This window comes from Papilio polytes, unplaced genomic scaffold (genome assembly GCF_000836215.1).
Source record: "Papilio polytes unplaced genomic scaffold, Ppol_1.0 DF820711.1, whole genome shotgun sequence".
Lineage (NCBI taxonomy): Eukaryota > Metazoa > Arthropoda > Insecta > Lepidoptera > Papilionidae > Papilio > Papilio polytes.
Window position 1 is genome coordinate 276,727 of NW_013528493.1, and position 27,071 is coordinate 303,797.

A 27,071-nucleotide genomic window follows, 5' to 3' on the forward strand; every position below is an offset into this window, starting at 1 on the left:
AACTAAGTGTTAGTATCAAAAGTTTTTTTAACTATAATGCTTTGTTTTCACTACTCAGGTCAGTGATCGAATTCAGCGCTGGAGTATGCACAGTGCATTCCAGTATAGTTTTACTTATTTCCAGTTTTATTCCAAAACTGAATTCGATGCCTGGTTCCATATAAATGTATACAAGTCTTAATTGAATAAAGTGTTAAAATATTAATTTGTGTATTTACCTACACATATTAACACTGCCGTTTAAAAAATGTAAGGTAGCTAAACCCCGTAAATATGAAAGATTGAAGAGTTTTTAAATACTATATATGTTTTAGTTATTTTTTTAAGCTTCTGCAATGTAATTATATAAAAATTATTAAAGTACATATAAAAATCATATATGACTAGTCACACCGTCAAATCCTGTCTATTATTTCAGATATTAACGAAAACATCTAAGCCGCGGGTTATCATTGTCGCCAAATGCTTACGAAATAAATCCCAATCTTATTATTATGAACTAAATCTTGTATACAACATGTAAGCACGAGCGTTGTGTAGGAAACAGACGCAATAATATACATAATATTGCTAACTCAAATTATTTCTTGTTTATTGCTTTCAATATTGAAAACTGTAGTTAGTCATTTACTTTTAAAATGTACAATAGATCTCGTAACAGTTTTATTAAACCAATTTTTCCATTACATACGTAAGATTAATTTAACAAAGAGGGTTTATACTTTTGTCAGTATATTTTACGTAATCAGCAGATATTTTGGAAGAACCAATCTTGTGCGTAACTTTGTGTCAAAACGTGAAGCCTTTAAAACGTTAGTAGTTCTAGTAAAGAAACACCATTATTAATAATTAATTCATTTATTTCTAAATTGATTTTATAAGTTTCAAATACGCTTTTTATACGCTTTTAATGTAAGTTTTTGTTATATTCTTGAGTTTCCATTGCTTAAACACAAAAACATACTGTTATGCTACAAGTGGATCAGCAGTGGAAACAAACGGACAACATTGCTTGAGTTATTAAATAAAAAGAGGATTTCACGGAATATTACCAACCATTCTGGTTAGACGTAGCTTTTGTCTGTATAATTTTAACAAGGCTTATAAATTATAGTTTTATGTACAACTAAATATATTTAAAATTTAAAATTAAGATAAGGAAATGCAATAATAAAGTGTAATGTGACACTAAAATATAATTTCATTTGTAAATAATTGAAAGAAATAAATAATGAAACGAATTTTACCGCTGTAATCGTTATAATGTGTAATTAGTTCACCAAATCAATGCTAAGTTAAGTAGTTACTAGTAGTTTCTCTTGCAATTCATTGATTCTTAATTGTATGATTATTATTATAAAATAAACTGAGGAAACTTATTTCGAAAACCAATAAACAATAAATCAATAATAGACATATTAGTATAACCTTTGTTTTATTATTACCCAAAATATGAAGTAAAAAAAGTTAATTGTGGTGAGAGGAATAATCTGTACAGCATACTTATAGAAAAGTGTGATTTTATTACTACACTGAGACAGACAATATTAGTTCGTAAAATGTAAACAAGGAATTAAGGATATTTACCAAATTCGACATGTATAAACAGAGCAAATTACTTAAAAGAGTCTAAAGATGAAAAATGACTATCTGTCCCAGCTTTGTTTGGATGACAAAGAATATATTCGATATATCTTTTCTGCCATGTCCAAATCCTTTCTTTCTTCTATGTTCAGCGATAAGATAATTTTCCAAATTTATTGAAGTTAATTTTTGAAATTGGTTCAGTTGTTTCTAAACTCATAAAGGACAAAGATTCAAATGTTTATAACACTACACGCATTGCACAAACATTTCTTACTTACCAAACAGACTTATCCTTTTCTCTATGCTATATTTTATCATCTAGAATTATTCAGAAATAATTCAATGGGCGTAGTTAAACGTAGTGAGACGGTGGCAGGGGTCAGTTACTCCCCAAGGGCGATGACTTACAGCCCGGCGAAGCACTAACTCAAACATTTGGCTTTGCCGTCCACAGTACTATATTGGTGCTTCAAGATATCGGGACGAAATATACAAAATTTTAGTTTACTTATATTTATTGACAGAGTTCCCTTGAGATATTGAAAGTCAAAGATGTTGAAGTGAAATTGTAATAATGGAATTAAATATAAAAATAAAACAAAGATACTTCATATTGTTATAATCGTAAGGCGTTTAAATTTTTTTTTTGATTTTTATCACAAACCTTGGAGATTTGACGAAACGTTACGTCTCAAACACTTCATGTAATAATGAACTCACTTTTGTACTCACTTTCACCTTTATACGAAATTTTAAAATTTTGTTAATTATTTTAGGGCTTAATTAGAAATAAACTCTGTGTTAAAAAAAGCTCAATATAAAACAAAAAGTATGTCTTTATATCACGTATATAAATTATTTCACCAAATTTTTATTTTTGTAAGGAAATAATAATTATGAACACATAGTTGATACCGAACCTTTTCTATTTTCTTTAGGTTCGAATGATTTCTTGTGTCCATTTTCAAAGTTCAAGTTAAAAGCTTAAAAAGCTATTGTAAATGTTGGATAATTGAATCATTTTTAATTTGATTACGTTTGAAAACCGAATCAATTACAATATGTAAACTGAAGCTGTATGGTAGGGAGCGGGTGGCGCCCGGGGCGGTAGCATGTTGATATACACCGAATTAACGACCCCGTATTTAATTCCGAAACGAGTACGACAGAAAGAGTTTTAAATTTCCGTCTGTGTGAGAAAGTACCACCTAGTAAATATAAGTGTATTTTAAATCGTTATTTTAGACAGCGGCTAACAACGGAGTTTTCCTGATGATGAAAATAGGTTTCAGTCCAATACAAAAAGTTGCTACATCTACTGGTACTATCTAGATAAGATAATCAACAGTAACAAAATTACTAAAGAAACATCAAAAAAATAATTCTACATATTATTTCATTCTGTTACTAAAGGGAAACGAACTTTATATAGCTAGTTTTTTAACTAGCTTTTGCCCGTGACTTCGTCCTGGTGAATTTAAACAAAATAAGATAGAAATGAAAAAGTATATTTGAGCCTATTCGTTACAATCAAACAAAGTTTTCCTCTTTATAATATTAATAAATGTAGATGTACTCGTTTAAGTTACTATTAATTTTATTTGATAGAAGTTAAAATGAACATGTATTTAAAATGTTGCACAGATTGAGGATATAGTATTTAGTTGGTTTCTCGGCTCGGTGCGGCCGTGGGGGTGTGTTTGCACAAGCGTCCGCCCGAGGCGAGCTTTCCCCTTAGTGCGATGATTGTTCCTCCCTAATATTGGATGTATGGAGATTGGTCTCGTATTGTGTAGCACAAACAATATTTGGCTAATCTAGCTGTTTGGTTTAACGTTCTAATTGGATGAATGTTTGCCGATGTTTGGACTGATTCATGCTGCGTACCCAATGGAATTTAGCAATAGACCTCGCCAACGATCTTACATCAATTATTATCATTGACGGAATAGCAATTGTCAATTGATTGTTTTAAGTGTCATGTATTTAATTATTAATCGTTATTGACATTACGAAAATAATAATTAGGGGAAATACAAATTACAATCAAATATGCTTATTTATTACAACTAAACTAAACTCCTATTTGATAGTTCTTTTTATCAAAAATCAATTTATTTCACCTAGTAGGTGTATGTTTCAAAAGCCTTTTGTCAACTAGAACGCCACTACATTGAATTAAAATAATTTAAAACTTCACAAACGCAAGCTTAGACTTCATGTGAATATTAAAGTAGTGGGCAGAGGTTAACAATATTTGTATCAAGGATTTAATGTCCACTTCAAATGCTCTGTGACTAACGGACTTATGTATATTACTCAACCGGTCCTTTCACTCGAATGCTTATTTGAATAGTTTTCCTAAATTTTATGTTTATTAAGATGAAAATTAATTAACCCTGCGTAAACTTATTTTAAATATTTACTATTTTGTTGAAGAAAAAATGTTGTTAAAGATTAACATTGAGATCAATTTCTTTACCATCTCTCATTAAACCAAAGAGTAACATATATAAAAGTTTAAAATTTAAATTCAACGAATTACTATTAGTGAGTCTACAATCAAGGTGATAAATCCACGGTACTTAAAACATATCTTACTGAAAATTTATTAGTCCAGTCGGTGAGTGCCTCTTTGGACATTACGTTTAACAATAACAGTGATTTAGTGACGCCCTAGGAAAATTTAGAGTTCCCCAGACGGCATGGACACCCCATGCGGTTGCGAATTGATTTATTTATAGTGCAACGTGAGTATCCAGGTTCACTCTGTGATACCATCCTTACATGATCACTGATACAGTTTCAGGACATCGAAATATCAAATAATCTATACTATTATAATAAAGCGTAAACACACATTTCTTTGTGGCTTAAGATGTCAGCAATTACATACAAGCAATTACGGCATAATCTTGAATGACTCTTTTTTCAGTAAAAAGCCCTACACTTACGTCATGCTTTAGGCTATATATTTTCACGCCATTAAACTTAGGGGGTAAATATATTGGATGAAAACCCTAATGTAGGAAAGACACCATAAGTTGCTGCCAACATCAAGGAAGCAAGATTGCCAAGTTTTGTCATGTCATGTCATTTTGACATTTGTAATTGACAATTTGACACATGTAAACAATAAAATAATTTTATGCTGATGAAATCGCACGGGAACAGCTAGTATGTAGATAAAAACCATCCATTTAATCTTGGTAAACAAAGTAAAATACAGAAACTCGTTCGTCTAATAACTTCCCACTAGTTACAGAAAATCGGTTAATGTTTTAGTACCTTATAAGAATATAAGAAAGTATCACTCACGTCGGCAGATAAAGATATTTAGATAATATCGGTTGATGTTAAGTATTCGTATTCCTGTACATACTGTTAAGACGCATAAGTCCTATGCGTTTAGACTATAGAGAGTTAATTTATAATAATAATAGAGGCTGGGCTAATATAGTTGGCGGGTGCAGAAACAATCTTGCAAAGCTAACTCGAAGACAATAGGAGCGCAGCGAGCGGAGCTGACGAACAATAGTCGCTCCGCTCGCATAAGCTAGCTACTGAAAATTCGCCTTAGGTTTATGCTAACATTATATTATCTTACTGCATACATGTACATATTTATTGCTTTATTAATGGTCGTAATCTTTTGTAACTGCAAAATTGTTACGGCTACAGCATTTTGTGTGTAGAGCAAATGAAATAAATTGCATAAAAAAAAGCAATAGGAAAGTTCACGGCAAGTTAAGTAAAATAGTTTCTAGAATTTAGAAATTCCTACCTAACTCAAATTTTCCGAATATTTCAACACTACCTTTTATGCCTCTCAACTAAATGTTTAAACAAACCAAGACTTATTTCTAAGCGCAATGTAGCGACTTTCTACGGTACGGGTCATTTTCAACTTGCACAGAGTTGCACCCTAGCTCCTTCCTAGACAAGTATAATAGTGAAGCAAAATATTTTATCGATAATTTTTGACATTTTTAAAAAAAATCAGTAGTAATGTTTATGTCAATTTTCTAAGAGTCTAGGGCGGAAGAGTTAGACAACTTTGGCATGTTAATTGCCAGTCTGTAGGAGAAGTTACTGTCCTGACTTAAAATGCTCCTAAAAAGAAATGTCGCTTGTTTTTTTACATGCAAAATACCGAATTGCTAAATTAGCGGAAAACTAGATACAATTAAATTGTATATTTAAAAGTTAAAAAAAATACTCCACCGATGTTATCGATGTAAGTCATCCCATCTCTATCTTTATACAATTTTTATTAGCAACCCTCATTACCAGTTTTTTCGTGTGAATTGTTCAGTAGGCTTGCCAGTGATTTTCCTAACTCTTTGCGGAACGTTCCATCTGCCAGCGCGGCACTTTCCTGCAATCGTGCTAGTCATCTCATTATTTGAAAGTGTGACTCCATTGTTATTTTTAGACACGACTACAACTTTCGTTTTTAAAACTACGAAAGCTGTTCGTATACTTCTATATACAATTAAATCCAATTTTATTTGTTGAAATTTTTGTTTACGAATATATGGTCTAAATTTAAGATATGGGCGACTCTAATGTATTAGTCTATTTGTTGCTTTGCTTGTCTTAGTAAAAAAGTATGAATATTCAGAACAAGAAAAATGTACATATTATGTGAGGTTCACTTTTTTAATAAACATCCGTGTGACAATCTTACTAATATTATAAATGCGAAAGTTTAGATGGATGGATGGATGGATGGATGGATGTTTGTTAGAGTTTGTAGACTTAACGGCTGAACGGATGTCCAGGAAATTTGGCATAGATGTAGAACATAGTCTGGAAGAACACATAGGCTACTTACTTTTGTTTTTTTTTTTAAATCCACGCGGACGAAGTCGCGGGCGTAAGCTAGTAAACTTATAATTATAGGAGCGGCTGCGAGTGTGCGTTAAATTTTTAAAATTATTTACATATACATTTTAATTTAAACCCATTAAAAATTTATTCTAGACCCACTTCGGGTCACTGCGCCAACGCAGTAAGTAAGTAAAAAATTATTCATCGTAATCAAACGCTTTTTTAAGTTTGGAAAACTGGTTGAAAATACATGGACATTATATTTAACAGACGTAGGAAAACAAGTTAGTTTTAATTCCAAGGGTATTTTTATCCAAATTCGTTTAATATTTGTACTAAAACAAAATAAAGCAGGAAGGAAGCATAAAAGTCCATCTTTATGTTATTTTTCCGGTAAGCTTGTACACCGTTCAAGTTTTACTTCTTACTAGAATCTGAAAATAAAAGCTAAAGCTGTATAAAGTCTATGTTTAAGAATATTCTTTAGTTTCTTGTTCGTCTTAAGATAATCTTAATGAAAAACTTAATTCTAAAAGAAACAGAATGGAAAAATCTTCTAAGTCATTCTGCATTATGTGTCTTGAGCTGATTTTACAATAGTTATGCACTTTTAGAATACCTATGTATACAGTGAGAGACGTGTTGGAAATCAATAAAATGTTGACCACGATCCACGATTCTTAAACATGATAGCTCAATTCGAGACAGAATAATCACAATTTTAATTTCTTAAGATCTATAACATCTATTCCCTCTGTCAAAACCACTGTGAGAAAATATTTTTATAAATTATTATTTGTACATATCTTTCCCTACTTATAACAAATGAATGATATGAGCGTATTTTTTAAAGTTTAATGTTTGATAAGATTTGAAGATAATTAAAAAAATATGTACGATATATTCCTATCTTGACGCACTTAGAATGTTTTCTAAAAACATTTTATAACAGTGAATATATAATAAATACTGAAGTAATCACTTTTAATTACCAAAAACGGGGAAAAATTCTGCCGCAAGGGGACTTATTTTATTTCCTGTGAAATAAAAAAGCGAAGATATCCCAATCTTTTTACGACACTTAAAGCTAACTTAGTTGCGAGTTTTCCCCGCGTTCTACACTTTCATTAGGGCGTCGCTGACTAATTAATTTTTTTAAGTCCAAATTAAAGTAGCGTCGAACAGTGCTCATTCGTGCGAAAATTTACAAATTTATACTTCGTATTATTCGCCCGGGGGTCTTCAAAATGACTTTTTTGGTACATTAAAGAAACGTAATTTTTAAAGTTTAAGGAAATTTAATTCATGCTTATAAAAACTTCTTGGAATTAGTTTTTAATATTTAACTCTAGATTGAAATATAAAACTGGTGTAATTGTTACGTTACCAAGGATCAGCAAACAAAAGAAGTCTCTTTCTTTCTATGGTTTTCTATTAACAGTAAACATAACCAATACCATACCTAATGTAAACTCAGTGGATAAATGCGTCTTGTATGCCTTAGCGATTGTATAAGAGATACGTATAAACCATTCCTGTATTCAGCAAAAAAAATTATCTAATAGGTTAAAATCTCAATAGCACATTTCGAAGGCAAATGGTACTCATGTTGTGAACCAGTTCAGGTTTTAAAAATTGTGTTTCTTAAGATTCTGTTTCGCTTTTTCAACAGTATGTTAGACACCTAACTCGCGACACCTAACAAAGAAATACGTCAAGAAAAATCGACTGAAGTCTAGCAACTGTGTGTCCAACAAAACATCGACCCACATTCAGTCCAATGACATTTATTTTATACTATTCAAATGTACGCAGTAGTGACCTGAATACATAGAGTATAGATTTGCTGATTTGAATGTACTTATCTCGTACACGATACTTTGTTGCTTTAAATATTACATTTAATGCTTACGTTATTTAGTATGATGCCCACACACACGTTTTGATGTAATCATACTTCATACTTACTTATATTATAAATGCGAATGTTTAGATGGATGGATGGCTGTTTGTTAGAGTTTGTAGCCTAAATGGCTGAAAGGATTTCGGTAAAATTTGGTATGGATGCAAAGGATAGTCTGGAAGAACACATAGACTACTCACTTTTTGTTCTTTTTAATTCCGCGTGAACGGAGTGGCGAATGAAAGCTAGTCAAAATATAAAATGTTACTGTATTTGCAAATTGTAAATACATGTGTATGTTAAAACAAGTACAAGGTGAAATAGATTGTGTCTGCATAAAATTGACAGAATCACAAGCAATGTGTACATAGTTTATTCGTGCCCGGAGGCCGTTTCAGAATTCATCGAGTTTTTTTTTCGACAGAGCCAACCGAAACGTGCCGCGGGACGCTATCCAAGTAAAATTATTATTGGTGGTATTCGGACGAATACATGTACTGTAGACATTTTAAAAATTGCAACAAAACAGAGAGAAAACGTAAAACTGTAGAGTACGGAATGTATCGTATTCACTACTTGTTTAGCATAAATAATTTGGAAAATATAGGTTTAAATAATGCACAGATAAATATAAGGTTTTAGAATAATTTTTACTTACATTCGCAAAAATGTCTACAAAATATTTATATGCGTTTTATAAGAACCTTATGCGGATTTTGAAAGTTTTTTTTAATTGTTTATTATAATTTGTAATATTTTTAACTGCAGTCGTTTTAATAATTAATAAAAAAGGAACTTCGAGACAATTTTCATAATCAGTTTCCTGATTTCACCCAATTTCACATCACGCTTAATTCGTTCTGGGAGTTAGTTTCGTACGAACGTAATTAAGGAAAGTTTTTGGATTATCTACCTTGTTTTTCCACTCGTGATGTCCAGCATAAACGGACCCGCCACTCCCTTCTCAGTGTTCCCAATTTAGAGAATAAAAGAGAGGAACAAACCAGATTGTGGATCTACGTATATTGGTCACTATAAGCAATTTTTCGGCCACTTATTTAGTTTTACTTTATCGCCGTATTTCGGAAACTCTGCGCCCCTCGACAGTGAGATATTCACCAATTTAGTTGCTGTAAATTTGTTTTGTTAGCAACTTGTTTTCGCTCACAGCGGATAACTATTTTCCACTTTGAAACCGTGCGAGGTAGTTACACTACTGGACATTGTCATTCATATGCACAGTGTGCTACACGGAATGAGCAACTTGGGGAAAACAATAACTAACATTTTTCGCCATTTATTTGTGTTTCTTTTCAAAAAATTTGAAGATTAAACTACATTACTTGAATTAAAAATTGAAAAAAAGTTTATACAAATGACATGAACATATAAAAACTTTTGATTACATGACACCGATCAGGGCATATTTGATAAAACTTAATTACTTAAAAAATTTGTACCTGCGTTGTATACACTTATTAGCTACCTTCGAAACATATATACCTTTAAAACATGTCTGGATATGTAAAGAAGGATCGTTATTTAAAAAAAAAATAAAAGAAAATTCAGTACAATGCTCGCCATAAATTGTACTACTCCCGGGAATTGTAGCGTTTGCATACTGCCCGAGTAGTGTGACCATATTTAGCTTTCACCAAAGAATTTTATCTGTTGATCGAAAATAAGTATGTTTATTTTTATATATTATGTAAGTGTATTTAACCACAGAAATGTCGACTTGATTCAAACAACAATCAAAGTAGGAGACTTTAATTTCTGCATAATTGACATTTGACAAGTTACATAAGTTATACAATTTAAAAGGTATTTTTGATTTACAGTAGTTTAAGTATATAACATCCATTAAAATATCACCTTAAAGCAACATTAAAGTAGTCTATAAATTAGTAACGTTGTAAACCTGTCTTTTTTATCCAAAAACGTTTACTTTTTTGGTGGACAAAATGATTGTCTCATATGACGTTAATTAATGGTGTCTCTATTTTCAAGAATACACATACTTTGGGTACACACACAAACGCGATTCGTTTAGGGCCGTGCCACTTACTGGCTATTTTCACGTTGGAAGTACATTGTTATTGCTTCTACTTTGAGCCAATGCATGATTTCCCGCGTGGTACATCCTTAAACTTCAAAGAGTTTTATCATTATATCATTTAAGTGCCTATGTTATGTACTTATTCTAGACGAGCTGGTTACTGCATCTTTATGTCGAATACTTGAAGTAGTCCACAATTAGGACTACATGAATGTTTAGTTATTAAGGAATTGGTAAACCTTTATCCGATAAAAAATGAAAATAAATAAAAAACGGTTTTTACCAGCGCTTGCTTATATATAAGTCGTTACTTATTTTAATTAATATGTAATCTGACAGTTTGTTAATATTGCCTAAGAACGTCAGAAATATCTATTAAGAAAAATGCTAATTCGTTTCTTTTAATGTAAATTGGAGCTCTTTGAATTCAATTTTTCAATTAATGCCATAGTTTATTAAGTATTTTACTACTCTAGTAGTTCGCCAAACTTCTTTCTCTTAAATTCGAATTAAAATCGTCTTTTAATTTAAACTTTTTAAGAGGATGGATCTATCCATATTTAAAGACATTTAAGTGTTGCCCTTGAAAAAAGGTTTTTTGTATCACATGGAAAAAGTACTCGACATTTTTGTGTTAGGTAACAAAGATTCATTTAAAGGTAAATAAAACAAGGATTATTCTTGTGTTTTGTATTACGAATAAATAAGCTACATTACATTTATATTAATACAGTATCAGTATAGTGTAAAGAAATATATAAAAATAATTATAGGACCGTAAAAATCTAATGTAATTTTTACCTTCGTATGTCTTTGGCGAGATTGATGTATAAGAAATATTTTTGAAAGATATTACGAAAGTTATAAAAAATATATAGTTATAGTATATTACTTAACAGTGTTAGTTGTTTATATTTACAAATCAGAAACAGAAAATATGGCACATTATATATGTGATGTAATTAATTATAATGAATGAAAATAAACTTAGTAAATCATAAAACTTTAGTCTGCTAAGAATTAAAAAGTACAATAAATGCAAGCGTATAAATGCAGCATTGTAAGTACATAAAAACTGTTTTTAATTAATAAAAAAAAAATATTTTACGAAAAATTCTTTTCAGTTGCATACGTTTTTTAACACGTCTTAACATATTATAATAGTAAATTAGGTGTAATATTACAAAAACGTTTTATGGCATAGAAATAAAAACACATTGTGTTTATAGATTGTAAAAAAACACATTTTTTACCTTAACTACCATTTGATTTATATATATTATAAATTATATTACGTAAGGCATATTAAGGCATTTCATTACTAACATTGACAATAGCATAAGGTTTTGTGTAAGCAATTTCTACAAATAAAATACGACAGTTCATGTCTAATGACATTAATTAATATTAATTAATTATTTTCCATAACTAGCGTGAGTTAGTGATAATAAAACTACTGTAACTTTTCATGAAGCACGTTACGAACTCTACAAGTACTAAAAAGACTGATCGTAACATGTTTTATGAAAATGTTTTAGTAATGTGAACACACGGTTAAATACATTTATTATATCATTCAATTGGATATCATGCAATATGTTAGGATCATTGTGTTTCACTTGATCTCAAGTCAGTAGACAAAAAGACATACATTAACAATAATGATTCGATATAATTTCATTTTGACAATTTTGCAAAATAAAGTACATTTTTATTATTATAACAACAAAACCTAATGATTATAAATCGTATTAATTTGTAGAATAATCGTTTGGAGGATTTTAAAAGTAACATAACTTAGAAATTAATATAGTCTCAATCTAGATTCATTTAGTGTATTTATTCTTTCTAACGAAGGTTGCTATGGCTTCTAAGCTATAATTATATACGTCTATCTAAAGCTTGCCGGTTTACTGGGACCTTCGGTGGGTTCCAAAACGATCCGCTTGAAGCAACCCGCTGGCAGTTGATTGAGTATAGCCTTAACATTGTCCACTTCACCGCGGAGATGATCGTGCTCGTCTTGATATTGCTTAATCCATCTGTAAAAGATTAAAATCACAGCTTGACTTAGAATATTGGTAGGGCATTATTATAATAAATTAAATGAAAACGGCAGCAATCACATAGAAGTAGTACGATGTCGATACCGACTAGTTTAATCGAGTTTGCGAGGGATCGACCGCAAATTATTCCCACTCCCATTTACATTGTTGAAGGCCCTTGATGTACTGGAAATTAGTCGGTGCCGACAACGCGCTAACTATTCGTGAGTGGAGCCGTTGTTGTTTAGTTCAGACGAAATACACAAATAACCTATTAGTTGAACAATACCTTTGGTGATTATTTTTAGCTTCTGTTAATGTTTTTATTTTGCCGTCCAAGTCCACTTTAAGCAATGCCTTTTCTGCTGCATCAAGACTGTTCTCTGTAAGATGAAATTTTACAATGTGTAATTAGTTTTAGTATTTAACTATTTAAATAGAAGTTATCTCTTTATTGGTCACTACTGTCAAAACAATAGATAACCGTTGTGTACCACATGTTTATATAGTTAATACTTAAAAAAAAAACATAATCATGTTGCATTTTTTTGTAGTCATGGTAAGAAATATTTTTTATGCATGCATAAATTTGAGGTAACTACAAGTTGATAAGGAACAAACAGTTAAAAGGTATGTTTAGACTCTTAAATTGCGTTGAATTTAATTATTTTGATATTAAATATAAAACTTACGAAGCCTATTAAGCGCATTGTCGTCCAACGTTGGAAGATTCTGCAATTCCTCCATGATAACCTTCAAATCCTCTAGACCTTTTGACACTTGTTTCTCCGCCTCTCTAGCGTCAGTATTAGCTTGCCCAACCTAATGAAATTTAAATAGTTATTTAAATTTAATTTTACTGATCATTTTAATTGTATATTGGCACCCCAAAATTTAACATGAAAGGTAAAAGAAAAAAAAGAAAATAAGGAAGACTTTGGGATGGTGGATTTGCAACATTTATTTTGAGTACTCATTAAATCTATAAAACGGTTTACCTTCATCTTAGCGTTGCGAGTTAATTCCAGATTTTCTTTAGCTTCGGTCTCACGATCTTCTATGTCCTTCGCAGTACCCTTGACACGTGCTGAAATGATATAGTGATATTAAAAAAAAAATCAGCATACAGAAAAATGTAGGTTACAGGAAAGTAGGGGAAAAATCTAGGAAAACTTTATAAACTTTTGGAAACATTTGTAAACTACGTTATACGTACTTGATAATTTATCAGCTTCATCTCTAAGCTTGCCAGCTTCAACCCTAGAGGCGGACGCTTTCTTTCTTATCTCGTGCGCTGCCTAAAATATAAAAAGGAACAAACATGTAGCATGTACCTATAGTAAATAAACTGTTACGGCAACACCTTTGACTACAGGAATATGTAAAAACTGACGCCTTACCTCTGAAGCTTTATCAGCGTATTCCTTTTGTGCTTTTTGTGCTAGATCTCTAGCCTCTTTAGCTTTATCACTTGCGTTATTCAGCTCTTCAATAATACTTGAAATACTCTCATCAGCTGCTGCGACTTTTGCTTGGATCGGTGGAACATCTAAGGCAGCTTGGTCGGCCAGTCGCCGGGATTCCGCTACCTGATCGCTGAACTCTAGAAATCCATAATCAGAGGTGAGGGTAATAACACTTTAACACACATTCCTAGCTTTTCCTTCAGCCTTCCCATAATACGTAACGACAAATTCGTACACCGTGATTTCCAGTCCCAGAAGGGGAAGAGTGATGAAATGGGGATGATTAGAGTAAATTCTTATGCGAAATAGTACCATTCGTTGTTTAAGATAAAATATGGTTTCAAGAATGATAAGAAACCTGTGGTAAGGATATAATAAAGTAACTACATGGAAATAAAATATACTTATGAATTTGATTTAAGTACCTTTGAGTGTTTTATAAATTTCGTTAGCCTCCTTAAGCGTAGCTTTGGTGAGTTCAACATCTTTTTTAGCTTGTGCTTGTAGTACATCAAGTTTTGCTAAGAGATCGTTAAGTTCTTCTTGCCTCTCATTACCTTGTTCTAACAAATCTCTACCTTTGAGAATCGCCTCGTCTAGATTTTTAAGAGTATCCTCATTACTGTTCATCAACTCTTCAAGCATAGCAGCTTTTTCATCTATCTGGAAATTAAGAATCCCTTACTTTAACTTAGTTTAACGGCTTGAGTAAAATTACGATTCGAAGTAATCTCCAAATTAAGAGCATATCCATTCGCAGGATAAACTTTTAAAAGACATTTCGAACAATTCGGTTCTTTTTCATTTTTTACTGTCCAGGGCTAAGATATTAATTTGCTTTGGTCTTTATAAATTTTAATAAGTTACTTACTGTTCTGTTCATATCATTTGAATCATGTCGAAGTTTGTTGAGTTTAATATCTGGCAATAATGTTGTATTCACTTCCGCGTACAATCCCAAAGCATCGTCGTAAACAGATTTAGCTCTTGTCAGTGCTTGGTCAGCTAGTTCCATCATACTGCTTAATTTTCCTGACGCAGCATTCAATTCGTTGGCAAGAATTTGAACTTCATTACTAGGAAAAACAATTAACTCTTACATAATGTGCCACGTTATTTTCTTTAAGTCCTATTTTCTTTAATATACAAATTATAAAAAAATTACTTTTATTATATGAATCTTTACTAAAACATATGTATATATATTTCTTTCCAAATATTTTGGCGATACAAGTCCGTGACGAGCTGCGAAAAGCCCTCCCCACTGTTACACCTAAAATTGTGTCCGGCGCAGCTACTATCGCGCCGTTAGGAGTTAGGAGCCGCCAAGATATATGAAAACTGCTGTACCTTATATTTGCCTGTTTATTAATACCATCTTTAGCAATCTTGTTTGCTAACAAGGAGGTATTGTACGCTTTTTCAGCTATATCTCTAATATTCCTTGCTTCATTTTCTAGTTTCTCGGCCAGAAGACGAGATTCCTTTGCCAGAGCTGACATATCAACGGATTGTTTGCCGAATTGATCAGATCTGTTGCGGGCTTTGGCTAACGCTGCCGCGCCTTCGCCATCAAGATATTCTAATGCACTCTGAAAAGAATTAGAACTTTATTAATGGAATTTAGTTTTAAAGTAGTACGGTGATATTTTCTACTTCAAAATTATATAGCATCAGAAATGAGACTACTGAAAGATGTCACTGTTCAATTTTATAAAGTCAACAAATTGACTAAAAACTATATAACTAAGTAATACATACATTTATCTCCTTCTGCGCGGCTTCGATAGTATCTTCAGCTTTAGATACATTGCCTTTGCTTCTTTCAACAGATTCATTGCCTTCGTAACTAGCGTCCTCTATTTTGTATAGCATATCTCTAAAAAACATACCAAGTTAGCAACGCTATAGAAATTTCAAATCTTTTGACTACTACAATTATGATTGTTAAATAGCGTTTAGTGGACTCTACGGCAGTGAGTCTATGTTTTTAAAGGTAAGATCTTAAATGTGTACGAACCTGATGTCGGCAAGTCTATTTGCCAGTTCAGCTAGATTGTTGGTCAAGCTAGACCCAGGACCGTTACCTAGTTCAGCCTGCGCTTCTTGTACTAATCTCTCTATTTCAGCCCTAACCCGTTGGAGTTCTTGATCGAAGTCGGCATTCTCGACTACTGTTGGCGCTTTGGAAATTTTAGCTAGAATCTAAAATACATTTGCATCGGTTATATATATTGTGTTTTACTAATTCACATTTATATACTCGTAGAAGTATTGTTTGGAATCTTAAAATTTTATTACGCTTATTAATTGAATTTTCTAGGCTTACTAATAAAATTGGGTTAACTTCTGATGTAGGTAATATTAGAGTGGGATTTACGTTTACATACTTCATCTAATTCCTTTAATTTGCGTCGATGGTCATTGACCGCGTCTAGCACTAGGTTGTAGCATGGCGGACAATCCTCACAACCCTGTCCATCAGCTCTCCGTTTCTTGTTTTCCATGCACCTAAATCATATAAAATATTTTGAAATAAAGTTTAACAAATAAGAGGACATATTCATAAACTGGCCATTATATGGAATGAATGATGATGAATATGAATATATATGAATGATGAAACTGGCAAATACACACCGGTCACATCTACGTCCTTCAACGTTCTCTTGGCAAGAGCATTGACCGCTGACGTCACATTGGTAGTTGGTAGAGCCCCACTCATCACAGTCGCAGTCTAGGCACCCCTCCACCGAGAATCCATAATGATATGCACGGCAACGGTCGCAATGTTTGCTGTTAACAAACAAAATAACAGATGTGACCTTTAAAAAAGCGTCTAAGGAACATATTATTATCAAATTTAAGTAAGTAAATATAACCAAATATAAGTCCTCACCCATCAATACCCGGTTTACAATAACATTGTCCAGAAACTGCATTGCACGTTGTGTTATAGGAACCTTCAAGATTGCACTGGCAAGGAATGCAGCCCTCTCCAGAATCAATGTTGTAGTAACCATCCTAAAAACAAATGATTATGTTAGAATCTATTGAATCTTGAGATTTATTAAGGTATTAATCGATTGTATGAATTAACATAATAATTTCTTACCTCGCATTTATCACAATTTTTGCCAATAACATGCGCCCTGCAAGAACAAAAGCCAGTGAGTCCGTCGCATTGCGGTGGACCTTCTGCGCTTTCAAGAGTTCCAGCTTCATGGCACTGGCAAGGTTTGCAATCACCTTTCTTAGTTTGATCAAGAGCATCACCGTAGAAACCTGAAAGTTACCAATAGTAGTAAGAGTATAACATTCCAATATCATTTAATTGTGTTGTATAATGAAGAAAGAAGAACTGAATCTGTCATTTCTTAAAAGATTTACGCCAAAGGTGTATAATCGTTAAGGATACTATTTTATTTGAGACTTAAGCTGTGTCATATCTGTGGCTCTTAGTATCATATAGGTCAACACTTTAAACGACAAATAAAACCATTATAAGTTATGTTGTAGAAAATATGATGTAACTTACCACTCAAACATTTATCGCAGTGTTCACCAGCAGTGTTGTAAATACACTTCAAACACTCTCCGGTAGTTCTATTACAGTTGCCAACAGCATTAGAGTCCACATTTCCGTTACATTGACACTCTTCACAAGGTTTCGCAGGACCAAATTGTCCCGTGGGATCACCGAAGAAGCCATCCGCGCATACTTCGCACTTTGGTCCTATGTGAATGTATTATTGTGTTAAATATATTCCAGGCAATATATGTTTTCTTTATCCTTTATAAAAAATAGTAATAAATGATGAGTTACCTGCATATCCCAAAGGACAGTCTGTGCAAACAATGCTTTGGTCCATCAGCTGAATACAACCACTATCTTTAGGACATGGGCAAGGTTTACAATCGTCCGCAGTTCCCGCTATGGCGTTACCATAGAACCCTTTTGCACAAAGCTCGCAGTTGCTACCAGTTGTGTTATGTTTGCAAATACAAAATCCTGGAAAATAAAAAAAAAGCATTGAATTGAAAATATTACCATTAGAAACGTAGTTGACATAAATATTTGCATCCTGAATATTAAAAAAATCAGTTGAATATTCACTGACCTGTGGCTGTATCACAGATGTGCGCATGCCCATTACAATCGCAAGGAATACAAGTCGAGTATGGTCCACCATTAGCAGGTTCGTGTTTGAATCCTGGAGCACATTCTTCGCAATAATCTCCTACGTATGCTTTAGGACACGAACACTTCTCCACCCAATTGGCAGGCGCCGAACCTTTCTCCCGTCCGATATTAGCAGTATCAAGATTAAAACTCATCATGTAACCTTCTCCGCCTTTATTGTACGTTCCTCTTATCTTAATAGCAGTTAGATTTTGTAGTATTGACATAAATTCGAAATTAGAGAGTGTAGGTGTCCATCCGTATCGAGAATCTTCGTGGAGACGGAAAGTGTATTCTTGGATCTGAAACAATTTTTTTTTATATTAATTCCTTCCTATATTTTTTTAAATTTATGTCGGCGATATGTTCTTAAATCATGGAAATATTTATTAAAATGAGAATTAAATCACATTTCTGGTCATAGATTTCATTGCTGAGCAAAGATAAATATCAGCCGTACCTGATCAGTGGGTTCCGGATTGTTTTGACCATAAATGTTCATGGATACGGAAGCCCGGGATCCTTCGAGGACTATATCCTGAGAAGAAGGATAGCCTCTACTCTCACCAAGCCGCAGACTGAATTTAAGATCGTGATTGTAAGAAGGTCTCTGGTCGCCAAGAAATAGGTTTGAAGCCACAAAGTATATTATTTCCGATCCTTTCGACTTCACCGCTGAAAAAGTAATCATGTAATTTTAATATCCAATATTCTCACTTTTTATATCAATACACTGTTCTTACACACCTATATTCTGTGTATTGGCATTAAACTGTAATGGTGCCGGTTTCCTCTGATCATCTTCTGCTCCCCACTTCTCTGCATCTCTTATGAAATGGGCTGTGATTTCATTGGCCTGATATTTTGGTGCCGAACTGCATTGAGAAGAGTGGCCAAAACAGAAGCAAGGAGTGCATCCGAACTCATTCACTAAATCCAAGTTGAAGAAACCAGGTTTACATCTGGAATGTTAATATTAATAATTTTAAATGTGTAGAACAGAACCTTTATTTTTATTAAAACGACTTGAATGAACTTCTGAATCCCATCATATTACCAGTACTAAGTACCTTAATATTAACCAAAAATTAGATTGGTCGTAGTAGCGTTGCAATCTATAATCGAACGTAAAATATTAACTTACTCTCTGCATTGTTTTCCTTCGACATTTTGCTTGCAGAGACAGATGCCAGTTTGAGGATCACATTGTGGCGTGTTTGCGTAGGATCCGGACTCGTTACACCCGCACGGCTTGCAGCCTTGAGTAGTGAAGTCGAAGTGGTTCGCTGCGCATACGTCACACTTGTCACCAGTCACGCCTGGCTTGCATTGACATTTGCCCTCGGAGTTACATTGAAGGCTGCGAGAACCTGAAATTTTAATTAGATAAATAAGTTTAATGACCCAAAACCAGAAGAATAGGCCATAAATAAACTAGTAGTTTTAGTTGTAAGATGCATTTTAGATGTACCTACCAGTAGGATTGCAGTTACACGGCATACAGATGTCTTCTGCGCCCTGGAAGTAATTCTCTTTACATCTCTCACAGTTGGCGCCATCTCTGTTCTCGGCACAGTCCATACAGTGACCACCATGGCCAGTACGCTCGTACAACTCCTTGTCGAAGTAGCACTTGTTTGAGAAGCCATTGCAGTTGCAAGCTGCGGACAAAATTTAACAAAACATCAATTCAAAAACTAATTTAATAACTCCACTTTTGTTACACATAATATATAAGCGCGACAGGCTATAATTCAGGTATCTAATCCGTTCGATTATGCAAAAAATATACAATAGAGTCGTCTTATGGTTGTGCGCCAGTTCACTTCTTTCCACAACAAAACAGTTATTTATACTGAATTCTAGAGTACAATTAATAAAACAAGACGCAAATCAGTCAGATTCATTAAGAGTTTTTTAGCAATATCCAGGCATTTGTTTTTATCCATCATCGCAAATATGATCATCGCATTGCTAAGACTTGTCACGATAAAAAGCATTGCATGAAAATCATTATTTAAAGTAGGTATTTATATATGAGAAGTACCAATTCATATGATAATATAAATGTGTACTGATACTAATCGTTTCTCTCCTCCTATAAGTCAATGCATTCCTAAAATAAACAGATTTTAATGAAACTTTGGTGTAAAATTCTGAGGATACAGGATAAGGACTGTACTCTAAATCTTATTAAATTAAATGCACACGTTTAGAAATGGCTGAAAGGATATCGATAAAATTTAGCATAGATGTAGAGGATAGATTTGAAGAGGCTACTTTTAATTTTCTTCCATAAGGAGAAAACGCAGGCGAAAGTTAGCATCTAATAAATTATTCTTCTTCTGCTTAAGGCGCCTCTCCGACTAGCGAAGGTTGGCGATCAGTTCTTCAAATTTTACTCTATCTCTTGCGAGGCGAAATGGTTGGGCGGCACTCGCAATTCCTGCCCACTCTCGGACGATGCGCAGCCACAATTAATAAATTATATTAACAGCAATTTAATTACTTAACCATTGACTTCAGACTTTGGCTCTGCAGCGCATGCCGGATTCAACTAACTCTGTATAAAAAGGGCAGTTCGTTCATGACCTTTTTTATCAGTAACGATAAAGTTGTTGATAATTAAAACTATGTGAACAATGTTTAAATAATTTTTATAACATTTGGTCGATTTGTGATCTGCTGTGTGATCTTCGGCTACATAGCATTTGTAGCATTTTCTAGTCGCATGAGTAATAATGATTAGCAATATTAACTACTATTTTGCATCCAATATTTATTTTCACTCGCTTATCTGCACATTGGCATTTTTGCTTTGACCAAAAAGGTATTCATTGCAATGCATTTAATTCAACACGCGCCAGCTAAGCAATAAACAATTGCATACTTGCATTATTTATTTTATTACTATTTATCTATTTATCATATGATCTATTTTAATGAGTTATTATTAAAGCCTTTATTGCAAATGCTTATTTTTTTTTTCTAATTTACTGTTCAATCACCTGCTTAGTACACATTTATAGACACGCCATGATACTCTATCTGAATTGAGGTTCAGGTTTGAAAACAAGGCCTTCTCCAAAATTGTGGTAAAACGCTCAGCATATCCATACATACTTTGAACCAGTAAAAAAAAGCAAACCTATCCCCAACATTTTAATGACAAAAATAATATTTTTTTGATAAATATATCAAAGGTATTTAAATGAACTATAAGCGCTTAGCATTTTTAAATTAAATAAAATAACTTACCCTTGCACTCGTGAACATTGTTAGGGGAACCTCTGCCCCAGGGAGCATCATTGTAGAAATCCAGACATTTCTCACATTCACGACCAGCAGTGTTATGTTCACACCTGTAAACGAATGATGTTTTATGAAAGGAATACTTTAAATAGTGAAACAAAATTAATTAAATCAATAATGGACTAAATTTGCTGGATGTATTTTAGATTGCCTCTTGATTATCATTTTGGCGAATGATGTCACGATTCGTCTTCTCTTTAATAATCATGAACATAACAAAATTATTGTAATAACAAGCTAGTTTTGTAGTTTTTTTATTTAATATTATAGTTTACTAAAATACCTGCAGGATCTGGCTCGGGATCCGTCTGGCATCTCAATAGAGTCGCAGATGGAGGCGTGGCCGTTACATTTACAACGCGCGCCGACAGACACGTCAGCGATGGCGTACCAGTACGACTGCAACACTTGGGTATCCCCGAAGATTTCATCTCCAAATGTGTTTAGGCGATCCAAAGATATACGAAGATCAGTAGCTGTCACCCATTCCTGAAAATTACATTCATAATTTACACAAGGAGATTAAAAAATATTGATACTACACCTGTAACATTTTTCACCTAATTTCACTAGCGCTACCTGGTGTCCGATAGACAAAATAACAAAATATTCAAACACTGCGAAGAGTCTCGGCGTGTCAAATTTAACATTGAGGTATTACCAAAGTAGTAACCGATTAAAAAATGTTGTTCCTCATATCTAGACTATATATATATCTTAAATGTAAATACTTTGTACATGTTTGTGTTGCAGATTTAAATTCAAATTAAAAAAAAACTACAAAATATCACAGATAAAGTATACTTAACCAAATATGAATTGATCATAATATTGTCACAGAAATTGGAGCGTATTTATTAGACACGTATTTTCTTATAATTTAATATTGAATTTACCTGTAATTCTGGACTGCTCTCAAAGGTATACCCTGAGGGTCGACCCTCCAAAGTTGAGAACACAACGTTACCACCTGACAGTGGGGAGATGTCAGAATATTCGCTCGTGCACAGTGCTCTAGTCTCTGCACCCATATCCGCAGCGCGTTGTTCTTGTACTCCATACGTGTCACGGCATGATGCACTGTAGACACACCATTATAATGTACTTTGTTTAATTACTCATGTGATTCTGATAGATTTCTCGACCATTGTACAGTGACCTTCACTTTCGGTACTCCACTGAATGATAAAATGGTCTTCTTTTGGTCTCAGATAAAAGAGTGTTTTTGTGGATTATAGAAGAACTATTACATTACATTTTATTTACCTGTAATATTGGTACGGTTCCCAATCTGAATCTTCGCTTCTTTTCTTGTAAATAGCGAAACTTTGCGGCCTCGGCGAGTAAAACACTATCCGTATGTAGGTGATATCGTAAGCTTTTCCTGTAACAGTAACATATTATTATTAAAAGTAATCCCTTAACAATAAATTCTTCATTCATAGAGTTACACTTAGTGAACTTTAAATTTTATCCGTAAAATAATACTAACCTAAATGTAAAGTGAGATTCACTTGATTGGGATACTGGATCCCTTCCTTCATAGTTTCTGATTGCCACCATGTCTGATTGTCCTGTTCATAATGTAGATCAGTTAGGAAGTAGCTTGAGAACTGACCAGACTGACAGAAGTCACAAGACCTGCATAAAATATTTCAAACATTTATCAAACGAATGAAGCATATGAAATACATGTTGCTGACGTAAAAGAATTGATAAACTTATATCGATCGGATTAAATGTAATAAAGATAGGTGATAAAGAGAGGAGGTAAGTAATCAGAGTAGAAAGGTAGATGTATGGATGGAGAAGAATTCTATTATCATGTTGAATAGGAACCCCTACTTCTTGACTACCTCTCTTGTTTGAATATCGTGTGATGACATTGATGTCTACTAACCTTGTACCAGAGGAACTACCAGCAGATGTCTGTATGCAGTACATTTTGGAGCCATTATCACCGCACGTGTTGGTAGCTTCCATTTGTACCATGAAAGCTGCATTTTCGAACTCAGGTATACATCTCTATAAACAAAGAAATAGTAATGCTTGATTTATCATACGTCTTAAGTGATAATTTTAAGAATAATAAAAAGCCGTTCAGTTCAGTTCAGTTTCTTGTCTATGGTACTCCCTTACCAGATTGGGCCAGTGTCGAGTGTTTATGGTTTTAATCTTGTTCGGAACAGTTCGAAGAGAATGGCAATAAAAAGATGTAGATATAAAACATTTTATTCTACCAATATTTACAGAATCAACGGTCACTGAACCAATCCAAATAAAGTTAAGGTGTCGTTTGATTTATGGCTGGTTTCCAACTACATTTAACCATTCGTTAATGTTTTTGGTTCGATAACTTCATGAAATACGTTTCCGAACTAAGTAACTTGAGTTTTACTCCTTTGAAATTTAGTGTAATCAAACACTAATGGATCACTATGTAATGATAAAATAAATAGAAAATTCAGAAACCCACTATCAGTGTAGTGTACGTGAGAATGATTCACACCTTTTGTGGTAGTAATTAATGAGAATCATGTTTCATAGTTACGTATATCCAAAAAAAAATCCGTGTCTAATTAGAGTAATGAAGTATAGCAAAAGTGCACTTTTAGAAGAGTAGTAAGTAATAAGAAGAGTAACATGTAATAGTTATAGTATGCATTGAAATAGTTTTCAAATATCCCCCTGTATTTCGTTTGCTAACATCAATAAATTAGCTTGACAATACGGAAACAAGTTTGATACAGGGCCCGCAACAGATGGTAGTTTTGCCGCCAAAATAGTACAGCGTTATATATAGAGTAAACGTCCCAGGACGTTGGCACCGACACTGCTTGCCTTAGTCACGCTTAGACATATTCTCAGTTACAAATACTCTAATACTTATAACAATAAGTACGAAGATTTAAAATAACACAAGTAATTCTTGATTTAACAAATAACATTGTCACCCTAGATCAAATAATCAAATCATTCGGGACAACACGGCGTTTGACACTTAGTATCCATTTACAGCGAAACAAAGCATTGTTTGTAAAATGCAGTATCTGCCTATAATCTGTTTTTAAAATGTTAATTGAAAGCGGAGAGCACAGTAAATTAGATGATGTTAGAATGTGTTTTGGATTTTACTTCACAGATTAGATTAGAATTAAGGCCCTTTTAAGTAACAATTCTTCTAGATTTTTCGGCTTATGAAACTACCTCCTGGAAGACCAGTGGACGAACATTTCTGTTTTATTTTCACATATATTACAAGAGATTATTGTGATTAGAACAGAGAAAGGAGTATTACGTGCTTATATTGTGAAAGGGTTACAATGCACGCTGCATGTGACGACCAAGTTTAACAATGCAAAATTAGGTTCGATGTATGTTGCATTTCTTGACATCGGATTTCACTGCCTCTAGGTAATAACTAGGATAAAATTAAAATATTCTTGGTGATATATACAGAATAATTTTGACAATATCACTTATAAATGTTAATATCGTGTATCTCAGTAGACGTAAAAAAACTTATATGATAGACATCTGTTGGACATAACTAGTAGGTAAGTAACATAAGCGTTGCCCATGACCTAAGCTTGGTCTTAGGTAGGGGGAGGGCATACATAAGAATGTTTATTTTTTCCAATAGTTTTTGCGACGCCCATGGTTTTCGTTACTTAAGGCAAATATTTAAACTTAACCATAGAACAAATTTAGTTCAGAAGTCATAAATACACTTGAAAATTTGAATTTAAAAGGAAACAAAGTCACTGAACTGTAACAGTTGACCTACTAACATTTATCGCGTACCATATTTTTATACTGATATTTTGGCTATAATATTTCTTGTTATAAAATGATGTGCTACTTTTGTGACTTTCAATAATTGATAAGAAAAGAGTTTTTAATACCATTCCATCGTTAGAAGAATCAAAGTTTTGCGACTCGAAGAGGTTAACAGATGGAAATTAGAACAAAATAACGATTTCAGCCGAATTTAATTGATTGTCTAAAGGATGCATGTAATATTAGATTGTTAAGAATTAATGGATCATTTCCGAACCTATGTATGTTATAAAAGTGTTGACCTCCCAGTGACCACATGTCGCTTGCGTGAATTCTATCAGTTTTGAATTATAACTTTTATTGGGTACGCCATAAGCTTTGGTGTAATTATCTCTTATAAGCTTTTTTTGCGGCCAAAACATTAAATGTAAATACGTAATTATAAAAGTGGTTAATTAATAATATTTGATGGTATATGTGACATCAGCTACAAGCTCAGTTTGTAGTAAGCTGTGTATATCTCGGTACAACGGATGCGTAGTGATAAGCCCGTTCCGTTGGCCCCCGATAACAAAACATTGGGCTCTGAAAGTAAACGAACTCATTAAATGTATCAATGGACTTACAACATTTATTGTAGCACGATAACCTTACGATAATCTATGAAAAATCAAACGGCTAGTAACGATTTATAATTAGAAACTTTATTTAATACTTTTTTAACGTTTGTATAAATATTTTTTATACTGTATTGACACACATCATTATAATATCATTTACTAGATTCTAGGATAGCTATATTTTATCCAATAGAATAATTGAATCTAGCATGGTGGTGTCAAGTTAAAGAATCAGTTTCTTGTAGGTACTTAAAGTACAAAAATCTATTATAATAAAGTAAAATAATGAACATAAAACCATTCAAAAACCCTCAATATAACCTAAAGTTAGTTTCAATGTATAAGTTAAGTATAACTCTTAGTATACATAAAATAACAACGAATAACTAAGTTGAACACAAGTTATGCGAGAGTTTATAACAAATATGCATCGTGTAACTTCCGTAAAAAAACTATTTAACAAGTAAAATCTAATGTACAGATATCTATACAAACATTAAATAAAGTCTACTAAAGTTTTAGACACGAACTTTTAACGTCACGTATTAAACAAATACCCAACTTGTCAAATTGAACACAAACAAAAGCTTTTAAAAGCTCAACTTAAAATTTTAAGACTTACTTGAGGTTGTCCGTCGATGTTATAACAGGTCGCTAAGTCCTGTGAACCTATCCTTGGCGTGTGGTAGTAATCCTGTGCCGATGCAACAGCCATAAACGTTAGAAAGTGTGTGTAAATGAGAAGCTGCGCCATTTTGTGAGAGCGCGTGGAGCCCGCGTCGACACGCCTGCTGGTCGACCGAGCACTGACGCTTTGCGCGTTTCACAACACTGCGACAAAGATCAATGAACAGTTATAGTGCCAAATGATTTTACCTTTATTCATTTTATAGATGCTAGTACTCTGTCTCTCAGAGAATGTTTTGATTTGATATTCTTAACATTTATTAAGTTTTAAAGTGGGTAACCCAACAAAATGCACTTAAATAACATTTACTACTTCAAAAAGTCTTGGTTCCGTAGATTATGAAAGTTTGGATGTAAGATTTACATTGCCTTATTTTACAAACGATCTATTTAACCGAAAAATGTAACCCGTGATATATTATTAATTCTCTTTTAATGTCGGAAATACGAGTAACCCTAATTGACAAGAATTTATAGATAGATAAGGAACAAAAAGCAACAACAAAGGAGATCCACGCTTTTTTTTGTAAGCTAAAATCATGGGTTAAAAAGTGTTTGTTCTAAGTCAAGATAATTTAAAAAATACTTTATAAATA

At 33.1% G+C, this 27,071-nt stretch overlaps 1 protein-coding gene across 1 annotated transcript; it reads right to left on the minus strand.

Annotated features, from left to right (window-relative positions):
• Positions 1 to 11,057: 11,057 nt before the first annotated feature.
• Positions 11,058 to 26,612, minus strand: LOC106110240 (laminin subunit gamma-1). The gene is made up of 29 exons (XM_013291984.1): positions 26,411 to 26,612; positions 23,289 to 23,413; positions 22,881 to 23,029; positions 22,655 to 22,772; positions 22,285 to 22,468; positions 21,672 to 21,877; positions 21,335 to 21,438; positions 19,552 to 19,737; positions 19,221 to 19,446; positions 18,824 to 19,038; positions 18,537 to 18,751; positions 18,015 to 18,378; positions 17,720 to 17,905; positions 17,432 to 17,629; positions 17,009 to 17,178; positions 16,793 to 16,917; positions 16,534 to 16,689; positions 16,284 to 16,404; positions 15,914 to 16,098; positions 15,655 to 15,772; positions 15,244 to 15,485; positions 14,765 to 14,969; positions 14,319 to 14,556; positions 13,828 to 14,030; positions 13,644 to 13,725; positions 13,426 to 13,514; positions 13,120 to 13,249; positions 12,717 to 12,810; positions 11,058 to 12,424 (listed from the first exon to the last, which is right to left on the minus strand). Exons 1-29 carry the CDS (start codon positions 26,540 to 26,542, stop codon positions 12,274 to 12,276), a joined length of 4,917 nt encoding a protein of 1,638 aa, XP_013147438.1. The 5' UTR covers positions 26,543 to 26,612; the 3' UTR covers positions 11,058 to 12,273.
• Between the last annotated feature and the right edge of the window lie 459 nt (positions 26,613 to 27,071).

Bases quoted from the DNA above. Each gene is read 5' to 3' on its own strand.
- LOC106110240 (XM_013291984.1), bottom strand. From the start codon at position 26,542: ATGGCGCAGCTTCTCATTTACACACACTTTCTAACGTTTATGGCTGTT. The intron at 15,773-15,913 runs GTTCGTACACAT...TATGTTTTTTAG, and splicing joins AATAGACTTGCCGACATCAG to AGATATGCTATACAAAATAG. The intron at 13,515-13,643 runs GTACGTATAACG...ATATCATTTCAG, and splicing joins TGAAGCTGATAAATTATCAA to CACGTGTCAAGGGTACTGCG.